The sequence below is a fragment of the Phacochoerus africanus genome, chromosome 12 (genome assembly GCF_016906955.1).
Source record: "Phacochoerus africanus isolate WHEZ1 chromosome 12, ROS_Pafr_v1, whole genome shotgun sequence".
Taxonomy (NCBI): Eukaryota; Metazoa; Chordata; class Mammalia; order Artiodactyla; family Suidae; genus Phacochoerus; species Phacochoerus africanus.
Genome location: NC_062555.1, coordinates 26,577,391 through 26,596,959, shown reverse-complemented (window position 1 = coordinate 26,596,959; position 19,569 = coordinate 26,577,391). Strand labels below are relative to the sequence as shown.

Below are 19,569 nucleotides of genomic sequence, written 5' to 3'. Positions count from 1 at the left end.
GGACACCAAAGCCGCCCCAGCCGTCGTCGGGTGGACGGCAATGCTGAGGCAGGCGGAAGTTTGGTCCTTTCACTCTCTGCCCCCTGGTGCTACACCATGTGTGCGCTGCCACCTGCAAGAAGGGACTCTGCAGATGTAGTCTACAGACCTTAAAGTAGGGAGATGACCCTGGGTGGTCTGTGACAGATGTGACGGTAGGGGCAGGAGAGACTGGAAGTATGAAAGGGTCCCCTCCTGCCACTGCTGGCCATGAAGATGAAGGAGGCAGAAGCCAAGCGGATGAGGGCAGCTTCTAGAAGGGGAGAAGCTCCCGAGGTTGACACAGGAGGGAAACGGGGGCCTCGGTCCTACAACCACAGACTTGGACTCTGCCAACAACCTGCATGTCTCCCCTCCAGGTTCCAGAAAAAAAGTGCAACTCTGCAGATGCTTTGATTTTAGCCTGGAGAGCCAGGGTGGAATTCCAACCTACAAAACTGCATAAATAATACATTTAGGTTGTTTTCAAGCTATTAAATTTGTGGGAATTTGTTAAGGCAATAGGAAAGCGATACAAAAGCGCTAGTGATTTGCATACCACGTGGGGGAGTGGACTGTCCAACTCCACATGCTGAGCCGCCAAGGACGAGGCCAGGCGTGGGGGTAACAGGCGAAAGCGTGTGGTTTAACACCTCTCACCCTCTAAGAGCTCACTGGATAGTCGGGGGGAGGGATGACATACTTCTTTGAAGGGTTCTTTTGGGGGGCAGAGTTGAGGGAGAAGCCAATACATTTACTATAAGAAGAATAAAAGAATAAAAATGATGGGCTTTTGTCATTTAAATGAGCTCTGGTCATTTATGCGCTGATAGGAACTCTAAACCAGGTCATCATAAATAACCACTTTAAAGACTTGAATTAGAGACGCAGAAAAGAAAGCGGTTCCTGTGCTACATGGCACTGAGTCCACAGTTGCTGTTTGCAGTTTGGCGAGGAATAATTTTTTGTATAAATGTTTTAAATTGGCCAAAAATAAGGCCCCTATCTCAAGTATGTCCAGGAGGGAAAGCTACCAGTTATGGATCAAGAGAAAAATCGCCAGGGATCAATATGTCAGCACACCCCATGAATCATTCTGGCTTTAAGAATAATCTCTCCGCTCAGGATTTCCCAGTTTAGAAAGCTGGACATTCCCGAGGCTACCACGGCTGCCGCTGCCTTCATGGCACCACAGCGCCATCAAGGGAGCTAATGACCCTTTGGGTGCAACAGCTCCAAATACATCACGGAATTAAGAGAGAAAGAGTACCAACTATCACACACACCACACAAAAAGGTAATTGGCAGTTTTCTTCACAACGCTCACTCAGGCTTCCTATTTCTGGTTCTCCTCTTTGTGGACACGTGGGAGAATTAGTCTATCCACTCCCTTAAGGGAGGCACGGCCACGAGATCTGTTTCAGCCAATAAAGTAAGTGGGGTAATTTGTGCTGGGCTGGAGCAGAGACGCTAAACCAAGAGCCAGTGAGGGATGCTTCATGATCCTGCCCTCAGGAGGTCAGGACAGCACATGCAGATATGCGGATCACACAGGACGGAAGCTGCGCCAAGTACCAAGTGACCACGTGGAGGGAAGGCAGCTGCCTCGGACCCCCCCATGGGCCCACAGTGGCTCCGGGGGACCAGAGGGATAGTCTGCTTCGGTGCCAAGTGACTGAGCTGCTGCTCCTGTTTCTTCCTGCAGCATAACGTAACCTATCCTAACTGGTGCATTTTGTTAACTCTGTCCTTTGATGTGTGGCCTCTCTCCAAGCCCATTTGTTTCATCAGTATGTGCTGAGCATCTATTTTGTGCAATGCCCTCTCCTAGGCATGTGAGACACATCAGGGAACCTAAACCACGGAGATCTCAGTCCTCGTGAAGCTTATACACAGCTGGGGGAGAGAGACAGAAAGCACTAAGCCTGATAAGAATTTACTAGCATATTCAAAGATGAATATGCTGGGAAAAAAGAAAAAATGAGACTAGGATAAAGATCAGGAATTCTAGGGATGGTGTGGGAGTGGGCGTCAGGTTCAGTATTAAATAGAATGAGCTCAACAAGCCCCACTCGACCCACTGCACGACATTGCGGAACAACAAGAAAGCGGAGAAAACTTGCTTTAAAACTGCTTGCAAATAATAAAATGCTACACACATATTCGCTGCTGCTGATGCTGCTGACATTTAATAGCAGCAGATGTTTCCTCCGGGTCATTATTACAGGAAACCAGGATAGTTTGACATTAAAAATCATATATTTGGATTATTTCAAAATAATCCAAGGTGAAATGAAAAAAAATTACACCCTGATTGCCACGTTCCTATTTCACAGGTCTCGGCGTTTTAGTTTTCAGTCCAGAAAAGCTACTCCTTTAGAAATACCTGCCCAAGTTGGGGGTAGACAGAATGGTTACTGAAGAAAGACTTCAATATCCTATGTGCCCACTTTCTGTTTGTTTCTGAGACATGGGCAGCAAAAGCAGTTAAGTCCAGGACCAGGGGCAGCTCCTATCAGCTCCTCCACAATGTGCAAAGCACAACAACGTAACTCCAGATGGAAGCAAGTAGCAACAAGCCAAAAAACAGAGACAGAGCGGGGAAAACCGCACAAGGTGCATTCAGTGAAGAAACACAGTGCCATGTGGGACAGTGAACCCAGACGCAGCAGCTGGGGCTCCCTGCTTTCGCTGGGGCTCTCTGCTTTCCAGGCGCACAGCCGTGTGCCCCCATGCCTTGGTCTTTGCACCCTGGGCTCACACACAACTGTAAGGACCTCGGGGAGCTGAAACTATAGTCTCTGGTGCACATTGCTGCCCGCCTCCAGCAGCACAGGAAACTCTGCAAATGACTGGTTTATGTCTGACCAACTGAACTGGCCGGCCAGCCAGTCGGGAGAAGGCTGACAGTAGCTAGAGAAATGGGGAGTCTGTCTTCAAGTAAATGGAACAGCACGAAGGTACTGCAAACACAGACTAATGTTTTCCAAATTGCGGGTTATAACCCATTAACGAGTTGTGAAATCAATTCAGTGGGTTGCAAATAACATTATTTATAGTAACATAAAATAAAACAGAACAGACGACATCAGAATGAACTGCAGTTGTAACAGAAAACACTGTTACATGAAACTTCTGCTTCAGACATACATGGCTGTGCTCCCGTGGGGTCACCGTGTTGCTGGGGGGGTCGATGTCAAGAAATTTGAAAGCCTCTTAACTAGTCTAGCAAAAACCTTGATTCAAGAGAGAGGTGTGTTCTCATCATAAATTTTAAAGATACAGACATATTTATGTATACATACAACACATTTTCTAATATCTGACCATGTATAAGGTTGACAGACAAATGAAAGACAACAAAGGGATATGTGCTCCTTCTCAGAGAAGTTAATAAATGGCTTGACCAAGGTCCCATGGAACATCCCCACTCTCGCCAAGCATCGTTCTGTCTCGCCTTAGTAACACAGGACAGCAGTACCTCTTTAAAAGTAAAAATTAGGGTCAACTGGTCAACAAAGAGAAGCCTGTCTTAAGATTTCTATCCTTGTTATTTTATACATACTATTTGCTAGCAAAGAATTTTTCCTGATCCTTCTACATAGGATTTTTATTGGGTCCAAAGAGGGCTAGAGTTCAAACTTTAATTCTTGACGTTCACCATACTTTGCTTCGTGAACTTACAGTTTCAAATCATCAAAATCTTTGCAGAGAAGACAGGCAGGAATAAAAAGCTTTCTTGTTTTAAGAATATGGAAAACAAAACATGAGTGAAGGAAATTATTTTTCTATTGATTCATTTGTCAGAGAAACAGTCTCATTGCTACTTCCTTCACATGTGTTTCAGAATGTTTGGTAATTTTGGGCATCCTCATTTATTGTGTGTGTGTGTATGTGTGTGTGTGTACACATATAAAAAACTAAGAGACCCTAAATGAACTGATTTAGATAAAAACTGACATCAGAAATTCTTAATGAATTATAAGATCTCCTAAAATTTTATTCTCTATATCACATAATTTGAACTAACATATCACCTAAATCTAGAGATGCGTATATATTTTTAAACCCCATTCAGAGATATTGTAAGAGGTGGTGGCAGGCAAGCTAAAGAAATCCATTTTCAAAACTGGTGAGATCTGGGTTTCACGTAATATGCTGGATCATTAAGGTCAGGCAACTAACTAACGCATGCTCAGGGAGACAGCTTGCAAAGCAGCACTTAAACAATACACACGCATGGGCAGGACCATGGGTACATGCAGGGTGGGTGGGTGTGTGTGTGTGTGGGTGGGTGTGTGTAACTGTGCCCTGGCATTTTAAGTAGATTGATGACAGGGTGCTATCAGGACATGCTGTTCAGGTGAATAACAGAGTGACAACATGTTATCGTTGCTAATGATAAATGGCACTGGCTTGGAGCACTCTGATGTTTTCTTCACAGAAATACTCTCCTACTTGCACTGTGAGGGTTGGAAAGTCCAGATAAAACTTTATTACAGTGCTTGGCCAATTTAAGCATTTCATATGGAATGTCACATCAAATTTTCTTATCTGGGAAGAAAAACTGTAATGCTCTGCAAGAATAAATGTAGAGTGAAAGAAAAAATAAAAACAGTATTACTTGGCATCAGTTGAAATTTTACTTCCTCAAAGTACTTGACAAAAGTGAAACTCTGCGTGAAGGGTAAAGTGTTATTTCTCCACAACTCCTTCATCTGAGATCCAATATTCTGCCATTCAGTAAATATTGATGAGGTGCCTACTTAGGCATCACATCCTGTTGTAGATACAGAGGAGTTAAATGACACGTTCAAGGCCACACAGAACCTTAGAACAAACCCAGACAATCTTTAAAAATGTCTGGTCAACTAACTCAGATGCCGGTCTCACTACTTGCTATTTAGTGCAACTCATTTATTCCTCATCGGGCCATTTGAAATTTACTATTTTGCATTTAAAAACAATTTTATCCAAAAAAAATCACTTGTTTTCAATGAAATTATGAAAAAGATGCGGCACCACTAAAGCCAACTTATTTCTACTGTTTCTAAGCTGGACAACCTCCTTTCCATTAATATAATGTCGTACTAATAACTACATTCAGCTCTCTTTTGGGTGTGAAGGAAACTGGTATGTTGCCAGCTCTAGAATGAATAACTTACAGATATCTTTCTACTTTATAATTGAGAAGTATTTTCCCCATTAGCCACAGATCATGTATGTTGCCCCTCTGCAGTAATCACAACCGTGTATGTTACTTTAATAAATTAAACATTTACAAACTACCATAATAATTGTTAATGGTCAGGTGAGGTCCTCTTTCAAGATATGGTTTGTTCTTCATGTTATCTCAATATTACTCCATGTAAAAGAAAAGATCCTTGGAAATACAACCAGATTGGTTCATTAGCGCTGTCTTTCACCAAGTGCCTGCCTGAGGTCAAATTAACAAAGTATCCGACTGTCCTGAATGGACACATTATACCTGATAAACCTGTATCGGCTCAGATCTGATGATGTTAAAAAGTGTTATTTAGACTATAAGAGCTGGCACATAAATGGTAGATCCCTTATACATTTAACCACGGGGGGTGGGGGAAGAAAGGTGGGGAAGTAGTGGGTAGATAATTGAAGGAAACCATCTCTTACCTAACGAATGTGCAGCTGTGGTTTTGGAGCTAAAAAACCGGCCAAGGCCGAGATCTCCAAGTTTGACCACCCCAGTGGCCGTGATGAACACATTAGCCGGCTTTATATCTGTGAATAAATAAAGGCATCCGGTGAAACATGGTGTCAGGTTAGGCAAAGTCAAAGGGTTGAAAACCACTTCTCACTGTAGAATTTAAAATACATCTTTAAAATGAAAGTCAGTCTAAATTTTGAAACCGTCCTCTTATTTTGAGTAATTTTCATGTATCCGAGTATCTCCGAGTTCTCAGTCCTCTGATGATAGATAATCATCAATGGAACAGGAGGATGGCTATTCATATTCACTTAGAATGCATTTTGTTTGCTGTTTTCAAATAAACGTCTATGAAATTCAAAGCACAAAATAAATGTGTGCCAGTCTTAAATCAATCTTAAATAAAACAGCTTACTAAATAGTAATTTATTGATATGCTTACCTGAACTAGAAATCAAAACTCTATTATGCATATAATTACTTACTTAGATGACCTCAGAAATTTTAATTGCTTAAATAAGTTGTATTGAAACTTTTCACATCTCAAAATCAAGGAATCAATTCCTTAGTGATGTAACCTTCCCCCATTCTGCCCAACCATCTGACTGATAAGCAAGAATGTGTTAGGAGTGGATGCAGAAAATTAAAAATCTAAGTACCTATGATGTATACTGTACATTTAAAAAAAAAACAAAACCTCTCTTCCTTATACATATTCAACTGCTCTCCTGCATCTATTTTTTCCCTTTACTAACAGAATCAGTTAAAAAAAAAAACTAAAAAAAAAAGTCCAACAGAAAAATAATTAATTCTAATTCTTATTTAAAACCACATATGGCTTTACTTAAAGGCTTATCATTCTAGTAAAATTACAATTTGGAAATAAATTACCTGGGAAGGCATGATACTATGCGATGACCAGAAGGCATGTATTCTTAAGCTGCCTAGGAACCTGCATCGTTTAAACCAACCCTAGAAGTTCCTCGGGATTTGGCTCACCTCGGTGCATGACTCGCCGAGAATGCATGTGCTCCAAGGCGCTGCAGAGCTGGACAAAGTACTTCCAAACAGTTCTCTCAGGAATCAGCCTCTTCTGTTTCTTAAAGTGCTATTGAAAAAATTAAAGATGAGATTTTAAAAAAACTAAAATTATCTTCAGACTAGACTCTGACCAGCAAAAACCCTAAGTCAGAAAACCACCTACTCATGTCTATTACCAGATTTAAAAGAAACCACACCCTTTTCCACAGCAAAACAATTCCAAGACTTTTACCTGACATAATAGCTTAAATGTCTCCCTATTGTATCTAAAGTTGGTACAGGCTACATACAGCAGGCTACATCTTTGTGATGTCCACCTATTTCAAAAAATTAACATCTACAGAAAATAATTTCCTATCCTAGAGGGGGAAGAAGGAGGATGTCAACTTTTATTTTAAGAAAAGCCAGAATAAAAAAAGTCTAGAGACATGGAAGTAGTTATGTTCATGCCAAGACAATTCTTCTCTTGATAGAAGGTTTCACTACAGAATTCCTTTTAAATACTTAACCACCCTTGATGATTTAAAATATCACTTAAATTATTAAAAACTAAATAAATAAAAGGGATTTATGTGAAAAGTTTTTATGAATATTTCCATTGCATATTTCAATTCAAACTTGCACTTTGCTTTGAACAAATGAAACCAAACATGGAAGAAAAACATTACAGAAACATTACAGAAGGATGGAAGCAAAAAGCTGAGTTTGGAGAGAGTTGGCCATCATGCCTAAAGGGGCAGGAACTAAAACAGCTCAAGACCACAGATATATACTCATGCCCATTTTTCTACAGTGAATTTGTTAGAAGAATATACACATAAAGTGAACACTGAATGAGCTCAAGAGCAAAGTTCTTAGCTTCATAAAATTTATAAAGATTGTCAATACAAAATTATCTTTCAAAAACAAAAATGTCATTGGTTTCCTACTTAGCAAAATTTACAAACGACCAATGTGAAAAAATACTGTCCTTAAACAAATCTGCAATTTTAACTTTTTAAGATATATGTTTATTAACAGATATTGACATGTAAATATGTGCTTTAATGCACTTTATCTGGTAGCTTGACATATTTGAAAGTTGAACCGATTTGATATAAGTATGGAGAAATAAATAGTTCTCCAGATGATTCCAAGACAACTAGCTCTGTCACTTTCCACCCCTGTGACCAGCTGAGGGCAGGCTGAAAGGAAAAATACAGGGAAATCTGCTGACATCCCTAACTTCATACTCAGCAAAGGATTTCAGCTACTGTTTCATACGCACTCAATACACCAAAGGACAAATCTTTAGGAAAAGTGACTAACTTCAGGCTAATCTTTACTGTAACACACACTATGGAAATGAACTTATTAGCAATTTCAATGGCTGTTACAACAGTAGCAAAAATCAAGGAACAACTGGATGACCAAGTAATCAAAAAGCAAATGTGGGTTATTACCAAAACCGTGAAAACCTCCCATTTCATGTTTCAATATTAAGTCTTAGTAATTACAGACTGTGTCAGCATCGGTTTTCCTTCTATGGGGGAAATCAGCTTTATACACATAATTTTCTTTCAGACTTGGAATGAGTCCAAAAGAAGCCTGTCTATGTGCTCTCCCTGACGCTGGATTAGCATATCAGAAGACTGTTTGATGTCAACAGGAAGATGGGGACCAGGTTTCTTTTCATTCAAAAATAAATATACCATATCATGTAAGTATCAGACCATGAAAGAAACATTTTATGCTTTAATATAGATTCTGAAATCATCATAATTATAATTAACTTGACAGTTTACTGTAAAATCCCATGATTAAAAAAAAAAAATTACATACAAAGGAAAGGACAATGAAAAAAACCGCTATCCAAACAGAAGATGTGATCAGGCCAAGACGGTCTGATTGTTTGCATGTTTTCTTATTCTTCTTGGGGATTTTTTTTTTTTTTTCAAAACAAATTTAAGATAATATTCTGGCATCAATCAATATAATGCTACCTAGAGAGCAGGACTTGGCAAAATTTAAGTATCCAAATTAGTAACATGTTTTTTGAAGAATAATTTTATGGCTTTGACTTGATCATAAAATAAATCAAAAGCAGTTTCACTGTGTCATTGGTATCTTCCAGTATGTTTTATGTATCTATTTAAACATATAGTTTTTCATCTGTTTCTGAAGATAGGAATTTTTGTTGTTGTTGAGAAAACCAATACTTATGATGAGAAATCAGCCTGTCTGTTCTGATGGTGGCACTGTTGGCTACCTCTTAAAAAGAGTGTGAACAGAAAAAAGGCAATGAAAATTTGCATTTTTTACTACTGGTAAAATTTATATTAGCACTATAAAGGAGAAACTTCCATAATGCCCAAGTAGTTTCTAAAAGAATAATCCTTTCTTAACTTATTCTACTACATACATATCTTTTAAAAGTTAATTATCTATTCAAACAGAATTATTGTTCAAAAATTCTATTATTCTCTGAAAAAAAGACAGCCCCACATACTCAGATCTAGATTAGGAAAAAAGAAATCTAATACCAACATACAGAAATAAAAAATTTACACTTATTTGTCAAGTGGTAAGTTTTTAATAAAGCAACACATAATCTTTAAAGGTTAGTATCAACAAAGATTTATGTAAAAAAAATGGGATATGGCATTTTTACTATACTTGCGTTATAGAAGAGAACTCTAACTTTTTATATCTGAAAATAAAATATCTAAAAAGTCATCAAAAGGCAGAAACTAGCACTCAGGTATACCTGATCACATGAGCAGTATTTTTATCTAGTATTTTTTTTTTAAGTAGGTTCATCTTTTTTCTATGTAAAGCTTCAAATATTGTTTATCTTAAAAGCATATTTTCTTTCAACATAATTTTTTCAACATAATTATTTCAATACAATTCAAAAAAACACTGATCATTATTCACATCAAAAAACCAGATGTAACGAGAGGCTAGTTAATGTACCTAAAAAGCGTACAGATTATATGTATATGATATAATCAGATAATATTACATTCTCAGTTACGTGTAAAAGGATTACGAGCATCTCACTCAGGTGAAATTCAGCACTCCTGGTAAAACACATGCTCAGTGCCACTGAAGTGATGTGTTTTAATGTAAAAGAGGCTAGCTGATGCAAGCTGCTTCCATTCAAAGATTCTGGAAAATGGTCTCCTTTTTGTGGGTGGTGGGGTGAGGGAGAGGGGAGCTATGGCTATGGCATGCATAAGTTTCTAAGCCAGGGAATGAATCCGCCCCACAGCACTGACCTGTGCCACAGCAGTGACAATGCCAGATCCTTAACCCACTGAGCCACCAGGGAACTCCTTGTAATTGTCAAACATCCTCCTACAAATTAAGTGCCCCAAACTAAATTATATAGTGGATTCTGAATATCAAGTACCAGAGGGTTTTTGTTGTTGTTTTTTTGTTTTGCCTTTTGGGGCTGCACCTGAAGCATATGGGAGTTGCCAGGCTAGGGGTCCAAATGGAGCTACAGCTGTTGGCTGACGCCATAGCCACAGCAGTCTGCGACCAACACCATAGCTCATGGCAATGCTGGATCCCCGACCCACTAAGCAAGGCCAAGGATTAAACCTCATGGATACTAGTCGGATTCATTTCCACTGAGCCATAACAGGAACTCCCAAGTACCAGTTTTTTGACTCAAATGAGTCACTTGGTTCCTGAATCTAGACATTACTACTCCCAGCAGAACACACATGTGGCATATTTCTAAGTCTTGCAATTCTAGCATTCCTCCTCCGGAAATGTGGGGAAATTTTTAATGATATTACCCAGCATAAACTCATATACAGAGAAATAACAGAAAATTATCTTCTTGTATGAATTTTTTTTAAGTTTATCTCCATAGTATACCAAAATATTTAAGCCCACATTTTGATATGTTAATCTCTGAAGTTTCAGACCAAACACCGAGAACCAGAAAGCCAGCTTCATGGGGGTGCAACTTGTACACAGGGCCCTTGGAATATAGCTCTGTTTTGCCACCCAGATATTTTATTTTATTTTTTTGCTTTTTTATGGCCACACCCAAGGCATATGGAGGTTCCCAGTCTAGGGGTCGAATTGGAGCTGTAGCCGCCAGCCTACACCACAGCCACAGCCACACCAAATCTGAGTCACATCTGTGACCTACACCACACCTCATGGCAACGCCAGATCCTTAACCCACTGAGCGAGGCCAGGGATTGAACCCGCAACCTTATGGTTCCTAATCCGATTCTTTTCCACTGCACCACGACAGGAACTCTACCACCTAGAAATTCTTAACCACTTGTTAACAAGGGGACCCACGATTATGCAGCTGGTCCTGGAAATTATACATCAAGCACTCTTTGGAAGTGTACTGCTGTAGTTCGAAACAAAACCACAGAAACAACAAACACAATCCTGGCAGGCAAGACATTCTTGAAGATTAGGAGAAATGATAATTAAATAATGAGAAATAATGAAATTACATGAGAACTGGAATCGCAGGCGCCAGCTGTTTTCCATCTCTTCCAAACAACTACCAAGAGGAAGGAAGTAATTTATGTTCAATATCAGGAAATATTTCCTGCTTAGGAGTGTTGTCAAATGTTTAATGTGCCTCTCACACCGTCCATATTCACCTTTCAGGAACAGACCTGATGATGAGGCGTGACAGTAATGGTTGTATGACCTTGAACAAGGCACTTAACCTTGCTGGGCCTTGGCTTCCCCATCACATTAAACAGAGTCAGGAGATGATCTATGTGGTCCTTGCCCCTCTAAAATATATAACCTATGGTTTCATAATCAGAGTTACCAATAAAACACAAATAATAAATGCCTGGTTGGCACATTTTCACACCTCGGTATAATTAATTTTACCAGTATGTCCTGTCTTTTAAATCTCCAGCTAACAAAAACAAAGCAAAAATAATAACAACAATAATAATACCTCAGAGACCCCCATCAGTCCAGTTAAGACTATAAACGGTCTTCACATGAGATGACAGGTAGGTAGAGCTCTTTGTCACAAATTTGTAATGAGGTCACACGCTTACCATCAGAAAGGATGCTATGTTCCTAAACCTCTCTATAATTATCATGCATTTTGATAAGACTACATTTTGCAGTGTTTTTTTTTCAAGAACCAAATGCACAGAGACTGGGTGATAGAAGAGACAGGATGCTTCTGAAAGTGTCACTGACAGTTCTAAGTGTGATTTTTCTTCTCTGTCAACCTTTCTATGGAAATATTTTTCTCCTAAAGGTATAAGAAGGTCTCAACAAACTCAACTGTACAAGTACTTGCTAGACACAATTTCTGGAATTACATAAATGTGCACAGTAGTTATGTGTCAATTCGACTTTGGGTAATACTAATTTACAATGTGTGAGATCTTCACTCTTGGCACTTTGAACAATCTTGAGGTATCTTAAGTTGCTTTAAAAGATATAAGTAGGGAGTTCCTGTCATGGCTCAGTGGTTAACGAATCTGACTAGGATCCATGAGGATGTGGGTTCGATCCCTGGCCTCACTCAGTGGGTTGAGCATCCAGAGTTGGCATGAGCTGTGGTGTAGGTTGAGGACGTGGCTCAGATCTGGAGTGGCTGTAGTGTAGGCTGGCAGCTGTAGCTCTGATTCAACCCCTAGCCTGGGAACTTCCTTATGCCATGTGTGTGGCCCTAAAAAAAGAAAGAAAGAAAGAAAGAAAGAAAGAAAGAAAGAAAGAAAGAAAGAAAGAAAGAAAGAAAGAAAGAAAGAAAGAAAGAAAGATGTAAGTAGGATAGGCCTGGCAGCCAGGAAAGGACTAGAAATATTTTCCAGCCAAGCTCTACTAGTCTTTTCCCTTTCCTACAATGTTGGAAAAGCAGCTAAGAGAACTTAGCTGTTTCTAGTTACAATTTAATAGACTATCAATGTAATCTCTTTGTTCCCCAACGTCAAAACTGTATAGGTTAATGATGGAAGTGAACAATATATTTTCTCTTATGACAGAAAATGTGAAATAGATAAAGATTTTTTTTTTTCTGAGCACTTAATCTTGGGGGAGGGGAGAAAACATCATTCAGCAAACGAGAAAAATAAGCTCCCATAAACTCACAATGCTCTCCACCCCCCAAAAAATTGCCTTCTGAATGGTGGTACATCAACATCAAGGAAACTGGATTTTTTAAAAATCGATGAAAAATATATGAATATATCAGAATTTCTACAATGAATGAGGCTTGCATTGCTGCTACGTGGATAATTCTTAAGAGAAGCTTCCATGTTCCTAAAACCGATGGCAAAATACCTGGAAATACTTAGGGTGTCTTGTCTGCTGCATGAGAGACAGAGAGGGGAGACAACAAAGCAGAAAGTCAATCTTCAGGAAGACAGAAGGTCATGGAGATAAACAGGAACATTCGCCTCTCTAATGAATTCTTTCTGGTTACGTTCAACCGGACAAGAACAAGATAGTGAGAAAGATATTTCAAGATTCTTGTAGGATGAGGAAACTAGTTGAACAATAATGAGACAGTAAAAATCTCTCCATAGAAATCGGAATGAAAAAACTGGGACAGGAAACTGTACCTCTTCTTTCCACTTAACTGCCTACAGGTACCAGAACCACTGCTCGGGGTGGTAAGTGGTTTATAAAAGGCAGCTTCCAGTCAATATTACCTTCAGATGTAAGCTGCCCAAAGTCCCCTGAAATTATCTTTTAATTTTTCCCAGGTCGATGCAGTTAAAAATGTATACACCACTTTTTCATTATGCTCAGAGAGTTACACAATGGTCACTATGGTACATAATGTTCAATGTGTTACAGTCCCTAAGTTCAGGAATTCCCAGGTGGTGCAGCAGGTTAAGGATCTGCGATTGTTGCTGCCGTGGCACAGGTTTGATCCCTGGTCTGGTAACTGCCACATGCTTCGGGTGCAGAAATCAATCAATCAATCAATCAACCAAACCCCTAAGTTCAATACTACTTCACTATGAAACATTTTAGTGAGCAAGTGGTATTGACTTGGTAACACTGTTTTTATACAAAGAAATGTATCTAACACACCTACACATACATACCTTATGGACCGAGATCTGTATGGTTACACACATGTGAAGGCACCTATGTGTATCATCTCCACACAGTACCATACGTGGTAACCTCAAGACTTCGGAATGATTCTACAGTCATATCGAAGACAGATGACTGCCTTATACAAGAGAGTCAGCAGGAGACAGACCGCATTTGGAATCACTGGCAATTCTCCCCGTGGCCTGGCTTGGGAGACGCCAGATGCTGAAATGCAGTGTCTGTACCCTGGTAAACCATAAATCAGCGTCAGCAAAGATAGATGGTGCTGCTGGGAAGATGTTATTGCTTTAAGGATCCAAAGGTCAAGAGAGTAAAAGACATTTCAAAGTGATTTTATGTCCAAGAGAGCCTCTAAATTTGGGTAAGTACAAATAAAAATATGCGTGCAGTTGTTTAAAAAAAAAAAAAGAAATTACCAAGAAAGTGAACCTATTTGAAGGTATTCATTATCCCCCAAACCCTGCTGATGTTCTCGCTGACTTATCAAAGCCTGTGGTGAGCAGAATCCTGAGACATAACCTCAGCCCTCAACATTCTCAAGTCCTGGCACCACTCCCTCCCCATAGTGTGAGCTGGGCTGTGAGTGCAATGAACTCTCTCCCCATATTATGTTATCTTTGTGGCAGGAAGGATTTTGCAGATGTAATTACAGTTCTAAATCAGCTGCTTTTGAGTTAATCAACAGGGAGGTTATCCTAAGTGGGCCTGACCGAATCAGGTTAAACCCTTCAAAGACTCAGAGAGATTCAAAGCCAGAGACTCTCCCGCTGGCCCTAACGGGGCAAACTGCCAGGCCACAAAGAGGGCCACAGGCAGGGGACAGCATGGCCTCAAGGACCCACGGGTGGCTTCCAGTTGACTACCAGGAAGACAGGAGGGACCTGAGTCACACAACCGCAAGGAACTGAATTCTCCCAACAACCGGGAACAGGGGAGAAAACCCTAAACCCCAGCTGGCACCCTGAGTTCAGTTTCTAAGACCTCCAGCAGAACCCCCTACCAGAGTGTGAGCTCACCAACTCAAAAACTGGGAGAGCATTAAGTTTGTGTTCTTTTAAGCTGCTAGGTTTGTGGTAATTAGCAATAAAAAAAAATCAAAGTTCATTTCTAAACACAGTAAACTTTTAAAACTCTGCCATTAAAGTCCAGGAAGGAGAGAATGACTTAGTCAAGAAGAATCAGTCTCCAGAGGGGCAGTAAAAAATGCTAAAATTTATATGGAGCCACAAGAGACCCCAAATAGCCAAAGCAATCCTGAGAAAGAAGAACAAAGCAGGAGGCATCACAGCTACCTTGTAAAGCAACAGTCATCAAAACAGTATGGTACATAAATCAATGAAGTGGAATCAAGAGCCCAGGAAAAAACCCAATTATTAGCAGTCAACTCATGTTTGACAAGGGTGCTAAGAATACTCAATGGAGAAAAGATGGCCTCTTCAATAAATGGTGCTGAGAAAACCAGACATTCAAATATAAAAGAACAAAACTAAATCTTTCTTACATCACTCCCCAAATTTAACTTGAAATAAATTAAAGATTTAAATGAGAGACCTACAAATATAAAACTTCTAGAAGAAAACATAAGAAAACGCTCCTTGACGTGGGTCTTGGCACTGATGTTTTTGGATATGACACCCAAAGCTAGGCAACAAAATAAAAATTAAACAAGTATGACTACACCAAACTAAAGAGCTTCTGCATAGCAAAAGAACAACATGAAAAAAAAAAACCTTCACAATGTTTTAAAATAATGTTTATAAATAATATATCTGATGAGGGGTTAATATCCAAAGTATATAAAGAACTCATACAATTTAATAGCACAAAAAAAAAAATCCCAAATAACCCAATTAATAAACAGGCAAAAGACCTGAGTAGACATTTTTCCAAAAAAGATACATGAATAATCAACAGGAACATGAAAAGAAGCTCAGCATCATTAGTGAAATAACCAAAGCTCCTGTTTGTATATTTCTGAGATTAGTCTATTATCACCTCTGCACTGTCTCAACCACCAAATATGTTTCTTAGCCACAAAAAGTGAAATAAACAGGCACACTACAAAATGGAACATGCCCTGGTCCAATTTTGGTACAGTAAAGAGAATATATAGCATATATATCAGAATTTGCTAAACTATAATCCAACTGTTTTGGAAGAGTCTTCTCCTTTAAAATTCTGATTACTGGGGAAGAAGGAAATATATGATGAAAAATTCTGGATTTCCTTTTATCCTAAAACTCATCTGGGAAGTATTTCATCTGACCACAGCCTCAGGTATTCCTCTGTCACTAATTAGAGAAATACTGAATATTTCAACTATAAATTACTTAATTATATTTGTCAGCCTGCTCTAAATCCATTAATTATTTACTTGTAAAAATCTTTGATGCAATGCTATCCAGAGGTTCATTTCTGGAATACAGGCCAGGAGCTAAATTTCCTCTTCTACCCCAATTAAGCTGAAGAGTTGAGACAGTGAAACATACTGTTGTGATGCACAGCGATTTATAATATCACTCACTATAGAGAAATAAACCGTGTTCCTTACAACTCAAGGATCTACTGCTGTCCTTTACAAAGCATTAAGTCACCATCTTGTTCCTTCATAAAACAAGTTCCCATGATTTTTTCGTCCTATAGCCTCTTCTATAAAGAATGGCTTATAACAAAATTAGAGTGTTTAGAAAACACTTTTAGAATTTCTTAGGGCAACACCCCCCCTCCCAACCTTCCTGGATCAGGATGCTTTCTCCTGTCATGTCACCTTAGTGACTCCTGGTGGGAGCGCAGTAGTGTGAAACAGTGGGAACTGTGTGACATTAAGTCACCACCCACGCCGACTGGGGCCCCCTGGAAGAGGAGGGTGGCAGGGGTGAAGAAAGCTACTTTGATACATACATAGCTCCACTTATTTCCTGAGTGACTATCAGCCAGGTCCTCCCGAGGGAAAGAAGGCACTGTGGCCGCACTCGGCAGGGCTCTGGGTCACACAGGAAATCCAGACATCAGGAAAAGAATCCCACCAACAAATGCACAATCCCATTATGCAGCACGATGGCAGACGAGTGCGTCAAAGGTACCCACAGCATAAAGTGGCCTGTGGTCAAAGGCGTCCTGAGAAAGCAAAGCCATGTGTGAGGGGTGGGCTGAGTCCCAGCCCAGCTGGGGGGCAGAGCTCTGGCGGTGGACCTGGGCCCCGAGCATGCGCGGATCACCTCTCTGTGCAGCGCTCACCTGGGCACTGGGGACAGTACTGGGGACGTGAGGACACTGACAAGCGAGGGCTCCTCCTGCGCCGAGAGCGTGCGCTTTCTTAAATCTCTGCACACACCTTTACCGTAACCGGAAGCTCAGGAGGGTTTGCAAGCAGAGGGTTTTGTTTTGTTTTGTTTTCCTTCTCCCTTCTCCTCTCTCTTAGAAACGAATGCAGAAGCAGACTTGCGGGTGGGTCCTGGGAGCTGGGAGGTGAGTTAAAAAGCTCTGGGGGTTCCAGGGGAGAGATGGCGGCCCCTCCCACTGCAGGGAGAGAAAGGGACTGGCCTGGGTGGAAAGTAAGCAGAACCCGCGACAGACTGAAAACAAGGAAAGGGACACAGGATGTCCAGGAAGAGCCCTGGTACCCACGGCCCCACCTCAGGGTCTGGGCGGGCAGTGGGGAGGCCTCGGTGCCTTGAAGTGGGACGGGGCGGGGCGTCGGAGGCGCTCGGGTTCAAGCAGCTCCGCACTGAAGATGAGAACCTGCATCTCTTTAAGAGGCTGGACAGTAACTGAATCCACAGATACCAAGATCCACTGGGAAAAGAGTAGAAGGCAAAACGCAAAAAAAGTCGTTCTGAAACTTTCAAAACTCCACCATTAAAGGCCAAGAGGATGAGAATGAATGACTCAGTCAAGAAGAATCAGCCTGGAGGGGCGGGGGCAGGAAGAAAACCGGGCCCTGTGGGACTCAGTCAGCAGCAAGGGAGTCTTTTAAGGAGAGGGGTGGGCAAAGCAGAGGCGAACGTGGCTGGAGATCCAGCAGAAGCAGACTGGGCAGGTCCATTGGGCCTACTGGCATAGGGCACTAAGGAGCCACGTCCTGGGGGTCTGAAGCGAGGCAGGAATGAGTGACTGACTGTGGAGACAAACAGAACACCAGGGGGCAGCGGGGGAAGGACAAGCCAGACCAAGGCGGGGTGATGGGACTGAAATCGGTAGCGCCTCCATTACCTTATTTAGAGAAGCAAGAGCCCGCCTCCAAACTCCTTCTGGTCCCTCTTTGATGCCGTTTTTTTCTCCGTGGTACCTAACAACTCTGCATCCTGCACTTGTCTATCCTTCTGTCTCCCCTCTGGAAGCTCATTCTTGGACAAAGCAATGGAGGAATGAAGGGGGGTGGGGCTGTGCGAGTGCGTGCGTGTGCATTTAAGGTAACAGCAACCAAGCATGTTCAGATGATGACAAATGGGACAGAAGATACATGGAGGCCGGGGAGCAGATAATGACAACCTTAAGGTTTCTGAGCATCGGGGCAGAGAAAGGACTAAGAACACAGGCAGGGGGACAGACAACAATCCCTCTGTCCAACAAGGAGGGTGGCAACAGGAGAGGAGGAGGGAAGAGGCCAGGCAGGCTGGTCTGGCAGGTTAGGCCCTGGGACCACGAGGGCATTCCAGACTGATGACATCTGTTTTCTGTCTAACAGGAGGGACCATGTCATCTCTGAAGAGTGAGGATTTGTGTGATGCGAGGAGGGGAGTGGGGATTGGAGGTCTGAATGGAATACAGAACACCCCAGTACCTGTCAAACAGATGCCATATGTTCAAATAGGCACAAATAATTCACATGCACATGCATATATCTAGATAAAAGCTGATCAAAATAAAATACATACACGCATACACATATATCGCTCAGACCTCATAAGAACACTAAAAGGCAGGTATTACTAACCCAGTGTCGTAGATAAGGAAACTCTAGCTCAGTCATTAAGGTTAAGCAGCTAAATCCAGGTCACGCAGCATCACGGCATGAAGTCCCTCTGGAGCCCTCAGAAGTTCCCGGTCTAGATCTGGCTGTCCTGTCACAAACTACCCTTCAACCTACCCCACTCCTTCACACAGCCCGTGACAACTCCAGTTACACTGTTCACTGAGTGTCAGTTAAATGCCTCTCCTATTAGACAATGATATTCCAAGAAGGCATAAACCATGCATACGGCACATGGGAAATAAGTAAAGAGTAATTTTTTTTTTTGTAAAGGCTACAAATTGGTATAATTATTTGAGAGGATAATTTCATAACATCTGTTATAATTAAAAATGCACATACTCTATTATTCAACAATATTATTTATACAAATCTATGAAACTGTCTATTAAACGGAGTATGTATGATATTGTTATATGGAAATACATAAGGTTTTACTCTGGAGCTTTCTCTGTGAGAACTAAAAACAATGGAATTAGTCCAAATGTCCATCATTAAAGCAATAATTAGATACACTGTGATGTGTCTAAGAATACATATATCAGTACATATATATATATATTCATGTATACATGTATATTATTTATATATATATTTATGGCCACACATGCAGCACATGGAAGTTCCTGGGCCAGGGACTGAACAGATCCCTGCAGCAACACTGGATCTTCAAACCCAGTACACTGGGCCAGGGATTGAACCCACACACTCCCAGCAACCCGAGCCACTGCAGTTGGATTCTTAACCCACTGTGCCACAGCTGGCACTCCAGTACAAATGTTTATAT

At 40.9% G+C, this 19,569-nt stretch overlaps 1 protein-coding gene across 2 annotated transcripts in view; it reads right to left on the bottom strand.

Annotated features, from left to right (window-relative positions):
* Positions 1-19,569, bottom strand: part of NEK7 (NIMA related kinase 7) — a 157,729-nt gene that overhangs the window by 39,745 nt on the left and 98,415 nt on the right. For both annotated transcript variants that reach the window (XM_047755524.1, XM_047755525.1), the window contains 2 exons: positions 6,704-6,812; positions 5,671-5,778 (listed from right to left, as the gene is read on the bottom strand). In XM_047755524.1, coding sequence (XP_047611480.1) covers positions 5,671-5,778; positions 6,704-6,812 — 217 coding nt within the window. The remainder of the gene's footprint in view (positions 1-5,670; positions 5,779-6,703; positions 6,813-19,569) is intronic.